The following is a 14,181-nucleotide window of genomic DNA, read 5'->3' as shown; positions in this document are numbered from 1 at the left end:
AGTTTAGATAAAGAATACTAGTTCCACTTCTATTCTATGTTTTCAACTGGTGGATCAGAGATATTAGAGGGCTCACATGTACAACAAGTTTTCAACCAGTTTCTTGACCTTCAGTTCTGAAAGGAGAACTCATAGCTATCAGAATTGGCTTACTCCAATGCATCTCAGAGGTTATTGAACGTGTTAGAGTGGAACCAGACAGTTGGGCAGCGATTAAATACATTAGTACTGATACCCCACCTCCATTTGATATCCTTCCTAAGTTCCTATTATTTCAGATATTAAATTTCTACTGCCTCACATTAGAACTCGTAGTTTTTTTCATATTTTCAGGGAGATTAACAGTGTGACTACTTCTTGACCTGAAAGGTGGTCTCCTTAACAAGGACTGATAGCCAAACTCCACTCCTTGACTATTCGATCTTTGTAAGACCGACTCCTTGCGCTTTTCCTGCGCCTATAATTGAGCTTATTTCTAACCCCCCAAAAAAATATATCTATCTTGGTAGCTTACAGTTGCGGCCAGGTAATCATTTTCTACCCATCCCATGAAGACAAAAAAAACGAAGATTTGTGTCTTACTATGTCATTCCTAAGACCAGTTATTCTCCTGGTGTTGTTGGTTGATGTGGATTGTCACATCAGTAAGGGGTTGGCTTGCTGACGGTTGATCTTTTGTATTCTCTAGTTTGGGTTGTTGGATTGTGTGGGATGCGTCTGAAGGACCATTAAAAGCCTGTGGTTTTTGGAAATTTGCATCTCTAGTGATTGGAGTTTATCAAGGTTATGGAGATTTTTTTGTAAAAACCAAAAGACGTGAGTAAGAGAGCATGTAAACTTTTTCTCCATTGCTAGTGACATAGGAACCATGTCGAACAGTTTATCAAGGTTATGGAGATTTCTTCGTAAAAGCAAAGAGACATGAGTAAGAGAGCATGTAACCCTTTTCTCCATTGCTAGTGACATAGGAACCATGTCGAATCACGTATATCTTTGCATCGTGGTTGTGTGATTGTTTTCTTTCAATCTCATTGTGTTTTCTTCGTCATGAATAGGTTTCAGTTTCTACATTGGTGGTGATTTTCTAACCAACACGTAACTCTATTGATGGTAGGGAGTTATAGGAGTTTGATGTGAATAGGGTTCTAGGGTTTGGATTGGGCATTATAACAAATACTATCTGTTGCACCTTTAGAGAGAGACTAGAAGCCAAAGGACAATCCTTTCATACACTGAACTTTGGGACTCATCAGACACAGTCGGAGTTGAGGAGACATATCTAGAGGCAATTTTATAGAACCTAATAGAGATAGGTGACGGCTAGGAATGATCTAGGATTGTTGCACGAGACAAAGTACAGTTCCTGACATGTAACTTAGATATGAAGAATATGGGTGAAGATTTCTATGTTTTAGCCATTGAAATTCAATGGGACAATCAAACGGGTCTAACAAAACCCTAGAATTATCCCAAAAGGGTTATATTGAAAAGATACTAAAACATTTCAAAATGAGTAATTGTTCATCGACTGTAACACCTATTAGTAAGGGTGACAAACTCAATCTAGAATAGTGTCTGATTGTTGTCTTAGAGGAACATGAAATGCATATTATCCCATATGAGTATGCAATAGGCAATCTGGTATGTGCACAAGTATGCACAAGGCCAAACATTGCCTCAGTGGTGGGATTTTGTGGAGATTCCAGAAAAATCCTAATATGCCACATTGAAGGGCAATGAAGAATGTGCTAAAATACCTCCAGGCCACGAAGGATCACATGTTGACATATCAATGCATTGGTGATTTTAAACTAACTAGATTTTTGAACTCAGACTATGTTGGGTGTGGTGATACGAGAAGATCCATGTCAAGGTATGTTTTCTGCATTTAGGAGTACTAGTATCTTGGAAACGTATAAAACAACCAAAGATTGCTTTCCCCACTCTAAAAGCATGCTATGAAATAGTCTCTCATGCATGATTATGATATTTTGTCTCGACCTTCAGGTTGTTCTATCTATTAAGAGGATATAAGGATCTTCTGCGACAACACAAGAAGTCTACAACAATAAGATTCTCTAACACAGGCTTTGTGAGATAATGTAGACACATAAATTAAACAATTTGTTGTAAAAGAGAATGTTCAGGATTATCGTGTGGCAATAGAATATACTGAGAATACAGGCTTTATGAGATAATGTAGACACAAATTAAATAACTTAAGTTTTCTATCATTTATCATGTTTGCGCAAATCAATTTTGAAATGACAAATGCCTATAAAGTTCAATGGGCAATACAAATTGAACCCTGAAATTGATCATGCGGGTGATTCTCTTAAATTGAAACTAACCACATAAGAGTTCAATATAGAAACGATAGTTCATCGTAATACATGAAAGAAGAGACCTACACATTGGATATGTACCACCATAAGTCATAGGTTGCAGCTTTCATTTTGAATGTTAAGGAAAAATTGATGTTTTAGTATGGTCATACATCAAATGTAGTTCAAGACATTTATTTAGCATGCAACAATATGGGCCAAGTGGGAGAATGTTGGCTGATGTGGCCCAATTGCCATATCAGCAAAGAGATTGGTGGTGGTTTCCTAACCAACTCGTAACTCCCTTGATGGTAGGGAGTTACAAGGACTTAGGTATGAAGAGGGTTCTGGCTTCAGTTGGGTATTACAGGATATACCATCTATTGCTACAACTTCAGAGAGAGACCATGAAGCCAGGGGACAATGCTTGGGCACACTGAACTTTGGGACTCACCACAGACTCTGCAACTTCGCCGAAGCAAATGTAGACACTTGCGGAGTTGAGGAGACAGGTCCAGAGGCGGTATGATTGGACCTAATGGAGGTAATTGATCCTCCACTTTGTTTAAATTTCCAGTGCCATTACTGGTTTACATGTGCTCCTTTCTTGCCAATAAATAAATCGATCTCCTTGCCAAACAATGAGAATGAAACTCAAGAAGTCAATTATTACGAAGACTCAAATCCTTCAGTATGCTTGCAACAGTTCCCTGATATCATATCCTTGTAGCTGCAAGCACAAAATGCTAAAAACCTTAATAAACATTTTGGGTGCTTATAAGAAGCACAGCATATGGTAAGATACATTTCAGTTGTAATAGTAATATGATTAAATGACCTTACAGTGTCTAAAAATAAGTCTATCTTATTTTCTGATGCATTAACTATTTTCAACTATAAGGGAAGGACCATAGAGCACAACACATTTTGTTTTTAATGACTCCTTGAAAATTATGCAAATTTGCACGTAGTAAACTTCCAGACATGGTAATGCAATAATAGTTTCAAATACAAAGTTTATAAATGATTTCAGCCTCATTGTTCAGGTAAAGAATTTGGTACTTAAAGTTCCCTAGTCATCCAATTCAAACTAAGAATCATGTGAACTTTTTACCTGAAGAATGGTGAGAATCAGAATCACTCCCGAGTTCCAGAGTGCATGTATGGTGATGGGCGTTAGAAGATTGCGAGTTTGTGCATAGGAGAATCCCAATGCAGTCCCTGTAAAAGCCACAAAATCATGTTGTGTTCTTGAAAAGCCAAATTCTCTACAACAGTGTAATTTGAGCTGCATGTACATTTTCATAACTCACAGATAACATAAAAAGGAAAACCAAACTTTGTTGCTTATTATTTAGAACTATGAGACTGGTAAATACCAACCTCCCAGTGCAGCAAAAGAACTGTATTAAAAGAAGAGTGTGGACTTAAACTGTGTATAAACTGTGTACCTTAAATTGATTTAACAAACTGACCAATAGGTTTCAATTATATTTCAGGTCCATTTCAAGATACAGAATGAAATGAATGCTTCACTTCTACAAACTCAAACATGCCAAGTGTTTAAATGTTCCTACAGCCACATGACACATGCACATAAAAGCAACACCACCATGATCCTCACACAGCCATTAACAAAAGGTTCGTGAGAATAATATCTGTTAGGCTTCATTTGATGGGAAGAAAAACAAGGTGAAGGAAAACAAAATGTACCTTGGTAAAGGGAAGTGAACAGAAATATAAAAATGAGAAAGAAACTTTACAATGGGGCATTTGGTTGGAAGTATGGTTGATGTAATAACATGGAGAAGCAAAAAAAATGTCGGGCTCACAACATATATATGGGGTACGAAGTGAAATTTTCCATTGGGAAGTGAAAATGATCATTTTTTGGTAAAATATTACCCAAGACATGTGGGGCCCACAAAAACTTCCATTGCATCCAAAGAGTGAAAATTTTATTTTCAGAGAAATTTTGTCTAATTTCACATTACTTTCGTCTATTTTCACTCAAATAACTTTCATTTCATTTTAACCAATGAGATTTTTTATTCAGTTCACTTCATTTCTAGCCAAATGGAGCCTTATGAAAAAGAAAGAGGTAGAAAAGGCAGCTCAAAGAGACCAATCCCCTTGAAGATAAAGTGACTCTTCACAATGAAGACCTCAATTGTAAAGAATACACTTGAGATACTGACTGTGGAACCCACCAGAGATGGCAAAGGGGTAGGTCAAACCTGAAACACGCTTTGCCCCACTCTTGTGATTTGGGTTTGCTGTGAACCATAACAGGTTAGGGGTGGCTTTGTGATGCAAAAGTATGCCAGGGCTATCTCACCCAGGTAACATTGTAGAGTCAGTAAATGATGTGCAAGCAAAAGGTGGTGAGTGGTTAAATGTTTGTTAAAGTGTACAGTGAGGGGTAGTTTCACTTTGCTGAGTCATGTGGTGGTGTTGTATTGTAATGGGTTTCTTTTATCTTGTTATTTACTGCATTTGTAATTAAACTTAGACTCTTGGTAGGTTTCCTACTAAGAGTCGACTACTTGATATAATAAAGTGGTGAGGCTTGACCACGATAGGACATTCTGAATCTATTGTGGTCCTAGCTCTCACTCTCTCTTCTCCATCACATTCTCTCTTCTTCTTCTTCTTCCTCCTTTTTCTCTTGTAGGTGCTGGTTTACAGATTTGATATATTGTCACATGGTATTAGAGCTCTGTTAACCAGATCCTATTTTTTTCTCTTTGGTTTGGAAGTCCTTTGAGGATTTCTTTTCTGGTTTGCAGCAGCCTATGCTGCCATACTTGCTATATAGAACCTTAATTTGAAAGTACATGAAAATAAAATTAGGTTCTCTCTACATATATTGCTAACTGGATGTAGAAATGGATGCCTTGTTAGATCGTAAGATATGGTCTCTCTTACTGACTTATCCTCAGGGAAGGAACTTAATCAGTGTCATTGGATGTATACTATCAAAAATCTAGCAGATGGTTCTGTTGAGCGACTGAAAACTCGCTTGATTGCCAAAGGATATAGTCAAATGTATGGCGTCGACTATTTTGAGACCTTCTCTCCAGTGACTCGTCTTAACTCTACTCATGTTCTGACATCCTTAGCTATTAATCTTGGCCTTTGTTTCAACTTGATATAAAAAAGGCTTTTCTATATTGTGATCTTGAGGAGGTGTATATGGAGCAACCTCCTAGGTATGTTGCTTAGGGGGAGAATGCATCCAAGGTTTGCCATCTTCACAAGGCTCTTTATGGGTTGAAACAATCCCCTCGTGCTTGATTTGAAAAATTCCATAAGTTCATTGGTGGTTATGGGTTCACCCAGTGCTTTTCTAATCATTTTGTATTTGTTCGTCGACATGGATCCAAGGTGGTTATTCTGGTTGTGTAGATGATATCATTATTTCTGGTAATGACTCTTCTGAGATTGAGGATGTTTAGACGTATTTGCATCGCCATTTCAAATGAAAATTTTGGGAATGCTCAGATATTTCTTGGGTATTGAAATTTTTCGTAGTACAAAGGGAGTCAGTTTGTCTCCGAGGAAGTATGTGTTTGATCTTCTATTTGAGACAGGGATGTTAGGCTCTAAGCCTGTGGATACTCCTATGGATCCTCATCTGAAGCTTGGAGCGTATGATGACAAAGATTTTATGGACAAACATTAGTACAGGCAACTTGTTGGAAGACTTATCTAAGTAACTGTTACTCAACCTGATATTTCATTTGTTGTGGGCGTTATTAGTCAGTTCATAGAAAATCCTAAGCAGTCCCATTGGGATGCTGCTTGTCGCATTTTGAAACACCTTATGGGTTACTTTGATGCTGACTAGGCTGGTGCTGATGGTGATCATAGGTCTACTATTGGGTATTGTACATTTGTTGGTGGAAATCATGTTACCTAGAGTAAGAAGCATACTATGGTGGATCGGGCAAGTGCAGAGGCTGAATATAGAGCTATGGCTCACACGGCAGCTGAGATAATGTGGCTGAAATTTTTCCTTTAGGAGTTGGGATTCTCAGTTACTAAACCTATGTAGATGTATTATGATAATCAAGCTGTGATTTATATTGCCAATAATCTAGTTTTCCATGAGAGGACTAAGCATATTGAGGTCGACTGTCATTTTATTAGGAATGTTGTTATGCAAAGAATGGTCTGTACTCCGTTTGCCAACTTAGGTGGTCAACTTAGGCCTGCGTTTCTTAGTGGTTGTTCCAAGCTGGGTATGGGAGATTTATATACTCCAGCTTGAGGGGGGATGTTAAAGAGTATCATGAGGGGGAGTTTCCCTTTGCTGAGTTGTAGGGGCGGTGTTCTATTGTAGTGTGTTTCGTTTATAATAAAGTGGTGAGGCTTGACCACGATAAGACATTCTGAATCTATCGTGGTCCTAGCTCTCACTCTCTTTCTTCTTCCTCCTCCTCCTCTTTCTCTTGTAGGTGCTGGTTTACAGATTTGATATATTGTCACAATGTTGACCAATAATTATAGGATGAGTTTTGAGATTGGTGAACCCACCACAAACCCAAGCATATTCTATTCCAAATTACAAGTCAAGGGACATAAATCAATATAGCCAATAACTGACAATAGCAATAACAATAACTTGAGGAAGACATGATATGCATGTGGTGACAACAGCAACTACACCAATAACAATATCAGAAATACGTATAACAACATGTGGTAATAGTCTTGCCATTACAGCCACAACGTTCATTCTGTGTAGCTATTTTAGGTGGAACTCAATAACTCAAAAAGGGGTTTTTTATTTTCATTTGGAGGGGAGGCGCTTCATCCGACCTATTTGTTGTCTTAGGAATGCTGTTCTCCCTTCTATTCTATTGAGGGTCATATCTTTTAATTACTCAACTCATTATATCTTTCCTCAGGAACTCAACCCACCCTACTTTCGTCCTTCCTCCTCTCCTTTTGGAAGCTTCAACTTGCACTACACATGAAGAAACCATCTAAGTCAACTTCCTTCATCTTGGCAATTGTAATTCTATCGCTAAGTTCCCACAATTGCATTAATTTCAACCTTTTCAAATCTTTCCATTCATCCTTCTCAAAATCCCCATGTCAGCTAAACTAATTCTATGGACATTTTATTTCATAGTCGCTCAACAGCATGTTCGATATAGAATGAATGGTTAATACTTAATAGTGTCTGAAACTATTCCCTTTGATTTGATTGGTATGGATCCCTCAGTCTATACTCCAGAAGCACTTCACTTTATTCTTCCCATTGTAGTTTTCGGGCAAAGACCTCATGTCATTTTCTACTAAGATGTTTTGATTGACAAAAGTAAGGAGGACACAATATACAAGTCAGAGTGATGCAGTGCGGAAGCGTTGTTGGACCAACACGACCAGGTTTGGAAACCCAAGCCCAAATGGAACCGGCCCAACCTGAGTTTTTAGACCAACAAACGTTGGTGGAGATTTATTTCTATGCTGGGATAAGCAGAATGTCCTTTTATTTTATTTGGTAGGAGACAGCTACAAAGGAGTTGTTAGTTTCTTAATTGTTTTTGTTTCCTACATCGAGATAGTTTCCAAAATAGAGTAGGTTTCTATATATATATATAGTTTTCCTCTTTATATATGCATGTACTCATCAATGGATTTTTCGAAGAGATTCTGAATAAAAGTTTGGTTTTGAGGTGTTCTCACGGTTGCAAGTGTGATTGTGTTTCCTTCTTCCCTGCGGCTCAGACTTGTTCACTCCTTTCTTCCTCCATTCATGCTTTATCATTCATCATCTTATTCCAGGTACAATTTTCCCTCCATATCTCCTTCCCGGGTATTATACAATAAAACTCCTAGTTAGCTCATCTAATGGTTCTGCGATCTTGGGCAGTAAGTCCTTACCTTAGGCCTTAGGGCGACCAAAATCATAGAGTTTCATCCCCCATTTGACCCTCCTGTTGAGACACCTCTCACTGAAACCATGACTGAACCAGCAGCTACCGCCTGGTAGTAGTTGCAGATTTCGGATTGATCTTTTCCCTCAGTTTGAACTGTTGATAATGAGCAACCAGTAGGCCTCATCGACAACAACCTCTCCCTGCAATTTCTGGCCAGTTAGAGCTTCCCCAAGAGATCCATCGCCGCAAGTATTCCCTCTTCTCATTGGCTAGAGGTTGAAGACAACCTCCCATCGTGAGTACTTAATACCCTTATTTCTGTGCTTCCTAAAGTACCCCTCTCTTCTAACATTAATCCTAGTGTTATCTTTCTATTATTTTAATGCCAAGATTACCCCTGAACAATAAATTCAAATCACTTTTGTGTCCTCATCCCTATTTGACTACCAAACAGCCCCTTTCAATTTCTGGTTGGTTACGGATTTGCCACTCTCCCTATAAACTTGGAGATATTTACAGAAATTGCCATCAAACTTATTCTTTGAGTTGTTTGGATTGCATAACAGAAGCATGGATATGAGGGATTATTGCTACATTATCTTACACATTCTTACTGTTTCCTATTCTGAAAACACTTACTTCACAAATGAGTATATAATGAAAAACATTCACCAAAAAAAAAAAACCAATATGAACAAGTAAACATATCATGTCTTGTGCAATGACTACATGTACTATCACTGAACAACTGATGGAGAAGCATTACCTAGCACAAACAGCTGAGGAAACTCTCTAGGAGTGAGATGGGCAATGGCAAATAATGCAGCGGTTAAAAGCACAGAAATTGGTGTTGGAAACCTGGAGAAGAAAAGGTGAAAACATGATTCGAGAACTCCCCCTTTCCATCTAAAACGTAATAAGGACTAATAAGAAGAAACAGTGAACTATAATTAAATCTAGAATGTCATAATGGACGAAGAAAAATTATGAAATTAAATGAAAAAGTGAAGTTTCTTGAAAATTTTTCTATTTCATGGTCACTAACGAAGACAAATTAGTCAGTAAATCATTATTTACAGGGGGGAAAAACATTGTACAGTCCGGGACGATCAGAGGTACCGGCCCGGTTCACACATTTCACTCCGGAGCCATCAAAGATGTCGGTCTGGTACACACATCTTAGCCCGGGACAATCAGAGGTAATGGTCCGGTTTGTTTAATCCAATTACAATTCAAAAAAATACCGGTTCCAATCACAAGCAAGTTGAAAGTTGAAATTAAAATTCAATAAAATTTTGATTTTAAAATAAATAGTTCCAGTCAGAAAAGACTCACTCAATTGACTACATTTGAATTCGTTCAATCCAACAGAATTAACTTTTACTTTTATATTCAAATCATCTTTATCATTCTCTTTTGGTTTCTGAAATTTTTTATAATTGCAATTTACACAAAATATCACGTACTGATATTTGAAATCAGACGCAGACTAGATCAAGCCTCCATCAATTCAATTGTCATCAAGTCAGTGAAGGAATTTTTAATCCTGTCCAAGAAATTAGGATTTCCCCATTAAAAAATAAGTGCTGCTTAGAAATGTATGATTTCATTCAATCAGACCCAGAACTCCTATCCATGAAAAACATAACTTCTTTTCACGTAATCAAAAAATAAAACAAAACATAAAGGAATTTTACCACTTAGTCAGGGACACCATCAGAAACCCTCGGAACACAGTCTCCTCAAGAAGTGGAGCCAAAACACCTGTTATTCCTACTAGGCAAGCAGTGCTGAAATGCATAAAACAATGTGATTACTTTTCTTTTCTCATTCATAAAGGCTTACAAGAAAAGCATCATAAGAAAAACAGTTCAGGAATCTAAAACCCAAAAACAGAAAACAGATACACTTTCCAATACACAACCTGACACTTGATGAGCCAATCAATGGTAGCAAGCGAATGAGAGCATCTTTCTGGAAAGAAGGGGCAAAAAGTTCACAGAAGAACATTAAGGACCCCTAAGAAGGAATGAAGTGCAAACAAGCTGAAGAAATTTAAATCATATTTTAAATGCTTAACCAATTACTGCTCCTGTAAGAATCAGTTTACACTTGAGATATTTCTTCTAATGATCCAGTCTATCTGACTCCATATTTAAAATATTAATGGAGACAAATCTATGATGAAAATGGATTTCAAGTATTGATAATCATCCAGTCTATGTGATGAAATAATCAAATCCCCTTATTCACTACATACAAGGTATCACCAATACATGGTAAATGGTATTCAAATTGTCGGGACTTGAGCAGTCATGCATTAGATTGTTAAAACATAATCAAGTGACGACTATCTGATGGCCAAAAATTAATAAAACAAAGCAAAGAAAAACAGCAATGAGTGAATCAAACCTCTCTTTGTGGGCTCTCGCCGCTAAAGAAGGTCATGGCAGCTCCTGTTAGTGCAATAGCAAGAAGAGCACCAGCAAGACCAACTCCTGCCCATAAAAGCCAACCCTTCCGTAGACTGAAAGGTTCCTTCTGATCTGGAAAATTATTTTATGTCAAATCAATAAATTCCTCCTTTTTCCATAAATGAAACATGAGATCACAACCAACTAAAGATATGTCAAGGATAAGTCATGAAAATTTAAGGCTGTACATTATTTAACAACATTCATGTGTTAAGTGTAATTGTTTCCTCAATCATGGCCAAAATGAGACACAAGAAACAAGTGTATGAAGAAATTCAATATCTGCAAGAAATAAGTCAATAACAAATATCTAACCTCAACAAACTATTACAAGAAATTCAAAGATGTACCCCAGCAAAAAATGTCATCCGGAAGAGGCTGAAAGGTGCTTGTGAAGCCATATATAACTCCAAGTACGATCAAAGTCACAATGCTGCACAAACAATTAACACATGGTAAAACAGCTGTTATACCCATTTTGGGCATAAAATCCCAACTCACGATCTGGAGGGAAAATAAAAGAATTCAGGGTAACCATATAGTAGGCCAAAGGACAGAGCACCAACACCATAGCTGTGCATGTTTTGTGTGAGGAACGAGGCAGGCAGTGCATCGACACTTGAGTAAATATTATTATTACAACCATAAACTCTCCTGTCACACGAACCATGCTGCTGGTGTACTGCCTTCTAATCCATCCAGTAGCTATCCTCCAAAGCAAAACTCTACCATAATATGAGTACGATAAAGAAACAAGGGTACTGATGCATACGCCTGATTCACAAAAAGTAGTTCTGCCTTCTCATCTACACTTAGCTCTCCAAGCTGCAATCCTAGATATGGTAAAACCGCTGTCTCTACTAATCCTGTCAAAGCAATACTGCCTGAAAGAAGAGTTAGTTTCATTCCACAACTAAGTATTACATCTCTACAATCTGCAATCCTAGTTATGGGCGTAAAAGAATTGAAAGTTTTCAAATTTCCAATTCCGGAAAGATGGAAAGTTGGAAATGGTGTCCACAATATGTAGCAAAACTGTACCGGACTATGCCTAGAACTTCAGACAGCTGAATTAGAAGATCATTTGAAAAGCAGCAGAATGTACACAGATTGCAGAAAACACACCTTATCCCACATGCAAACATGGTGAGGGAAACCGTTTGCCATTTCCAAGGCACATCCCACCGCTTGAGGATTGGCCAGTCCAATCCAGTTTCCTGTAAAATGCAACCTAATTTGTCAAAATCTAAAGAAAAATTTTCCAATAGTTGTTCATTCATTTAGTAAGGAAATACACAGAAGTTCTCAATTTTACCGGATTAAGTTACTCCAGCAGGGAGTCGGGTGGGGGTACACATAACTTATATGTTGAAAACAAATTGTCAGTGGGAGAATGTTTCCGACCTAAATCGAAATCTGGACGACTAAATTGGAGTACAGGTGCACAACGCTGTACAACTAAATTAAGGCATCATAGAGAAACAATGAATGAATGCATGAAAATTTAGGGATGAAATACATAGTCTTGAGAGGAAAAGAAGTCGGAATCAAATGCATAGAACATTGATAAATCCCATTACGAACTTGAAGCTTGAAATCGTACCTTTCCTTTGAAATTACTCTTGGATTCTTCTTTTGGGTTGCAAAAGCAGATGGCATAAAGCCCCCTCTCCGGAACTGGATATGTCCTCGTATTCGGAAACCCTAGAATTCCCTTGGACAGGGTTAACGAAAAAGGGAGACGAAAACCGGGGCCTCTCTTGAGTAGAAATGCCTTGTTTTGTCTCACTGGGGTTTTGGATGCAGACAGCTTCGGAAGAGCAGAGAAAGTGGAACGAGGAGATTGGAATACGAAGGGTAGTGATACTATTGATGAAGCCATTACTACAATTCTTTTCCTCCAATTCCAGATTCCGAATGAGATATCTGCCGATCTCTGTTCTCAATTTGGCGCGAAGAGTTGCTCAGAAAGATAGGGTACTTAAGAAATAGAAATTAGGAGGCGGAAACAACGTTCGGGTCTTTTTGAGTCGAACGTGACTGACCTTTGCGTCTTTCACAACGCTAGCCGGTATGACTTACGAGACTAAACCAGGAGGGTGCCCGAAATTTGGTCTTGGCCGAGGTGCTCCAATGTGCAGCCATGTGCAGCCCTAGGCGGATCTTTATCCCCTGAGGTTCGTTGATCGGTACGATTGTACGATTCCTCTGATAGAGGGTTGAAATAACCATTCCACTTCTTGATCGAACACACTACCCAAGTGGGGTTCACCCTCTTTTTATTAGCGGCATTAAGAAATCGTACCGAACAGGTGAACCGCTGGTGATAAAAATTCAGTCCTAAACCCCCTATAAGCAAGAATTGACAAAAGAGCTCGGAGATTCCCATTTTAAGTAGTTTCCATAGGGACCGTTTGGGTTGGTTTCCCTTGAAAAAAAATAAACACTTTGGAATGAGCCAATAAGGAGTCTGGTTGAACGTAAAACAAATAGTGGATTTATTATTTTTTTTCACAATAGATAATTTGATAAGACAATGATTTTTTTTCCTATTTCGTACAGTTTTTTTTTTTACGGTATTTTAACGTGACATAAGTGTGAACGAGATTCAAAAATAATTTTTCTATTTAAAAGGGCTAAAATCACTTATTTCGAGGTTGACGATAAGTTCTTTTAAAATTGACTATTTGCTCCTTTGTTAGGGTTGCTCCAAAAATATATATGATCGAGTGAATAGCTTTTACAAACGAATGATAAGATCAAATTGGAAAATTGAAAGATTTGTTAGTGCAACATCCTTATGCCCTCATTTTCACATGTTAGGTGTGGTTGGTGTATTCAACGGCTCCCTATTTAGTGTACCGTTTGGGTTGGTTTCCCTTAAAAGAAAACTTTTGAATGAGCCAATGAGGAGTCCGGTTGGACATCTTTGATTTTACTCTATTTTTCACTCACCCTAATTTTCAACCAAACCGACCCCTACCTAGAGTTTATGGAACCAAAATTAGTGATGAATTAATTAGTCTCCTTCGATTTCAATCTGGATCAGTCTGAATCAGTTTAGATCGGCCGAAAGATCCCACATACACACACACACAGGGTGCACCGTGCACCACTACAAAATCACTGCTGCTCCTCCAATTGACAGGCATTGCAACTTAACTCCAATGATTGCGATAGACAAGGGGATCTGCATAAATCCACTGGCTTCAATTTCTATCTTTCTTTTGTTTGGCATTAGTTTCTCCCACCATCTTTCTCTCTCTCTAGTAAGCAGAGATGGAACATTGTAACTAACTTCTGCAACTCCAAACCACACTAGCAAAACTCAATAGAGACCCACCCGCATTGTGACTTTTCGTCAACCATGGCCTTGATGCCTTGAGAGCATCATCGTCGAATATTGACCAATCAATGTCTATGGCTATGGCTTCCCTCAAGGATACTAAAACCTAGGAAGGTATTTATGAACCCAAAGAAAGGGGAAGGGGA

The 14,181-nt window shown here is 38.1% G+C and overlaps 1 protein-coding gene across 1 annotated transcript; it reads right to left on the bottom strand.

Annotated features, from left to right (window-relative positions):
* Nucleotides 1–581: 581 nt before the first annotated feature.
* Nucleotides 582–12,643, bottom strand: LOC122655599. Its single transcript, XM_043849835.1, has 11 exons — nt 12,293–12,643; nt 11,815–11,906; nt 11,462–11,569; nt 11,040–11,122; nt 10,628–10,761; nt 10,140–10,189; nt 9,913–10,005; nt 8,982–9,073; nt 3,439–3,545; nt 2,921–3,054; nt 582–613 (listed from the first exon to the last, which is right to left on the bottom strand). The coding sequence occupies exons 1-10, from the start codon at nt 12,569–12,571 to the stop codon at nt 3,013–3,015; spliced, it is 1,080 nt and encodes a 359-aa protein (XP_043705770.1). The 5' UTR covers nt 12,572–12,643; the 3' UTR covers nt 582–613; nt 2,921–3,012.
* Between the last annotated feature and the right edge of the window lie 1,538 nt (nt 12,644–14,181).

Source organism: Telopea speciosissima, chromosome 3 (assembly GCF_018873765.1).
Source record: "Telopea speciosissima isolate NSW1024214 ecotype Mountain lineage chromosome 3, Tspe_v1, whole genome shotgun sequence".
NCBI classification, from domain to species: domain Eukaryota; kingdom Viridiplantae; phylum Streptophyta; class Magnoliopsida; order Proteales; family Proteaceae; genus Telopea; species Telopea speciosissima.
The sequence above is the reverse complement of the archived record's forward strand: the minus strand, read 5'-3'. Positions and strand labels throughout refer to the sequence as shown.